This window comes from Humulus lupulus, chromosome 2, assembly GCF_963169125.1.
Source record: "Humulus lupulus chromosome 2, drHumLupu1.1, whole genome shotgun sequence".
Classification (NCBI taxonomy): Eukaryota; Viridiplantae; Streptophyta; class Magnoliopsida; order Rosales; family Cannabaceae; genus Humulus; species Humulus lupulus.
In genome coordinates this window covers 76,002,163-76,005,103 of record NC_084794.1, presented here as the reverse complement: position 1 = coordinate 76,005,103, position 2,941 = coordinate 76,002,163, and the positions used below count along the sequence as shown (strand labels likewise).

The 2,941-nt window shown below is 33.5% G+C and overlaps 1 protein-coding gene and 1 long non-coding RNA gene across 2 annotated transcripts; both read left to right on the top strand.

Moving 5' to 3' along the window:
- Window positions 1-481: 481 nt before the first annotated feature.
- On the top strand, window positions 482-1,989 carry LOC133814416 (mediator of RNA polymerase II transcription subunit 15a-like). The gene is made up of 6 exons (XM_062247378.1): window positions 482-524; window positions 624-691; window positions 993-1,067; window positions 1,374-1,619; window positions 1,685-1,831; window positions 1,954-1,989. The coding sequence occupies exons 1-6, from the start codon at window positions 482-484 to the stop codon at window positions 1,987-1,989; spliced, it is 615 nt and encodes a 204-aa protein (XP_062103362.1).
- Window positions 1,990-2,111: 122 nt separating this feature from the next.
- On the top strand, window positions 2,112-2,676 carry LOC133816120 (uncharacterized). The gene is made up of 3 exons (XR_009885023.1): window positions 2,112-2,353; window positions 2,438-2,536; window positions 2,622-2,676. It is a non-coding gene; the product is annotated as an uncharacterized LOC133816120 (long non-coding RNA).
- The last annotated feature ends 265 nt before the right edge of the window (window positions 2,677-2,941 follow it).

The window sequence follows — 2,941 nt, the reverse complement described above, 5'->3', positions numbered from 1 at the left end:
GTAGATGATTCAACCTTAGAAATCAATGGGAAGCAGATTAAGGTTGTGAGTAAAATGTAATTTTCATCAGATCTTAGCATGAAAGTGTATACACATTCTTTATTTGCTTATAGCACTTGCAAATGTGGGTGTTTTTTGTTTAAAGCTTAATGTATTATGACTGGTTGTATCATAAAAAACAGAGGAGATCAGATGGGCATATATATTTATATGTGGTCTATGCTTTATTGTACAGGTATATAGCTATGAACTTCAACTGCACAGTTCCTAACAATCCAAAGTTCCAATGCAGCAACAATTGCAACAGAGTGGATATAATTTTCTTCCATCTCAGGCACAACAACCACAACAACAAATTGTGTCACAGATTCAGTCACAACCGCAGATGTAGCAACAGTTGGGTTTGCAACAACAGCCAAATCCACTACAACGTGAAATGAGGCTTCAACCATCAGGTCAAAATGTAATTGATCAGCAAAAGATGTTATATCAACCACAGAGACCTCTTCTAGAGACATCATCAAGTATGTTGTTGCCTTGTATAATTTTGCATTATTTTAAAGGTTTCTATGATTAGCAATTTTGCATTTCTCATATGATATTATGTGAACATCCTTTTGTAGCATCTGTCGATTCAGCTGCAACTGGACATGCGAGTGGAGTTGATTGGCAAGAAGAGGTTTACCAGAAGGTAATATGACTTGTTCATCAAACTAATTCCACCTATCAAGCTAGGATTCTGTAGGTGTTATGGAAGTAATTAAGATAATTGTGGATGACAAAGAATGTGAAACATACATGCAGTAATAAACTATAAATATCTGATTGGGAGGATAAAAAAACAATGAAGACATTATGTGAATGACAGAAATTATGGTTGTTATTATATTTCATAAAAGCATGTACTATGTAGCTGACTGATGCATGTTAATTTAAGTTATCGGCACCTGAAAAAGTTAAAGTTAACTGTTTTTTTTTTCATTTGTCGGCAGATCAAAACAATGAAGGAACTATACTTACCTGAACTTCATGAATTGTATCAGAAAATTGCTGGCAAATTACAGCAGGTACGTTCTCATTTTTACTTACAAGGATCTGTTAAAAAATATATGAAATTTAATTAAAATAAACAAATTAATGAAAACCCATAGTATAAAAGTAGAAAAGGGAAAGAAATTGAAACTTTTTAGCTTAAGTGAACCTTTTCTTATACTGTAAGCTTACTTGAGTCTGTTTTTTCTTTTGCCAGCTTACTCGAGCGTTTAATGAAAGCAGTTAGTCATTGCTTTTTCCTTTCACTTGATAATGTATTCATTTTTGGTGGTTCCTCATTTGTTGTTGGTTAAAGATTTATAATAATCTCTGGTTTCCAGGTAAAATCTATGTCACCTAAGGCATTGAGTGCTTCTGTCAGGGACATTGGCTCTGTTGTCAGCATGGTTGATAGGTTTGTAGGATCAGCTCCCAGTAATGGATCTAGAGCTGCATTTGGTGAGGATTTAGTTGCTATGACAAACTGTCGTTTACATGTAAGAAATTTCATGAGCCATGACAGAACTAACGGGACAAGGAAAATGAAGCGCTACACTAGTGCCATGCCCTTAAATGCTGTGCTAAGAGTTCATTTTATCATATCCATTCAGAAACTTATACCTATGAAGTGACTATGGTGATCTTGTTGCAGGCAATTCATGCTCTTAAAGACGAAATTAGGGAAATAAATCAGCGTCTTATTGACACTGTTATTGATATTAGTGAGGAATCAAGTGTTGTAGCACCTGCTGTTGAAGGAGATGAAGGGACCATTGTCAAGTGCTCTTTCAGCGTTGTGGCACTCAGTCACCATAATTGCTTAATATGGTTTTTTTATGGGTTATTGATCTCTTATGTAATTGAAGTTAATTTTATTGCCTCTGAACTTATATTTATGTGAATTTCCATTTATTAATGCAGCATTTTGACTCATATCTTGTTAATGAATTTTCGTAATTTAATCCGATAAAAATCAATTTTTTAGCTTGAGTTTATACTGCTTTTATTCATATTGTTTCTGATAGTTTTTAGTAATTTCTCTTACATGGTTAAATTGTGTCTACTGACTACATAGTCAATGCATTACTTCATAAGACCACTCAAGATAGTTTTATATGTAGTTAAGGAGTCTAATTAGTTAGCATCAGGATTAGGACTCCTAGTGAGACTAATTAGGCTCTTGGGCTTTCATTAAAATTTTCAACCTTTATTTTGAATACTTGTGCTCTATAACTGTAAATTTTCTATATACAGGGAGCTTTGGAAGACGAACTATCCGCAGCAGAGAGCCAGCAAAAACCTTAGACACAGTATTAAGATGGTAAGCTAAAGCTTTACTACATAATCATGTGGTGGTTATCCTAACTTGCACCTGATTCTTAAATTTTATTTTATTCTGTTTTAGCTACATGATTTTGATACGTGCATTACAAAAAATGAAGAAGCTATTCAAATTGATCCTCGCTTTGCTGAGTGTTATGGAAACATGGAAAATGCTTGGAAGGTAATCTTTAGTATCTTTTATGGTTCCAGTGTCAAGTATTTAGCCTGCAAGCATATAATAGACAATTATTATGTTTCTGCTGCAGGAGAAGGGCAACATTGATGTTGCAATCTGCTACTATTTAATTGTTATCGAGGTTTGTTACAACCATCAATCTAGTCCATAAGTGGGGCTTTTTGTGTGATTTATTTTCAATATATACTTTTTGAGTTCAAATTATATTTTATGTTTTTGTCTTACAGTTATTAGTTAACTCCTGATATATTCTTTCCACTGGTGGGGGTGTTTATGTTAATTGAAAGTGTTAATAATCAATTCTTTAGCTGACGTAAGTTGGTGCTTGCTTAAATTATTACTTTAGTGTTGATAAATTCCAGTGAACACATGTATGTGTGTTTTTTCATA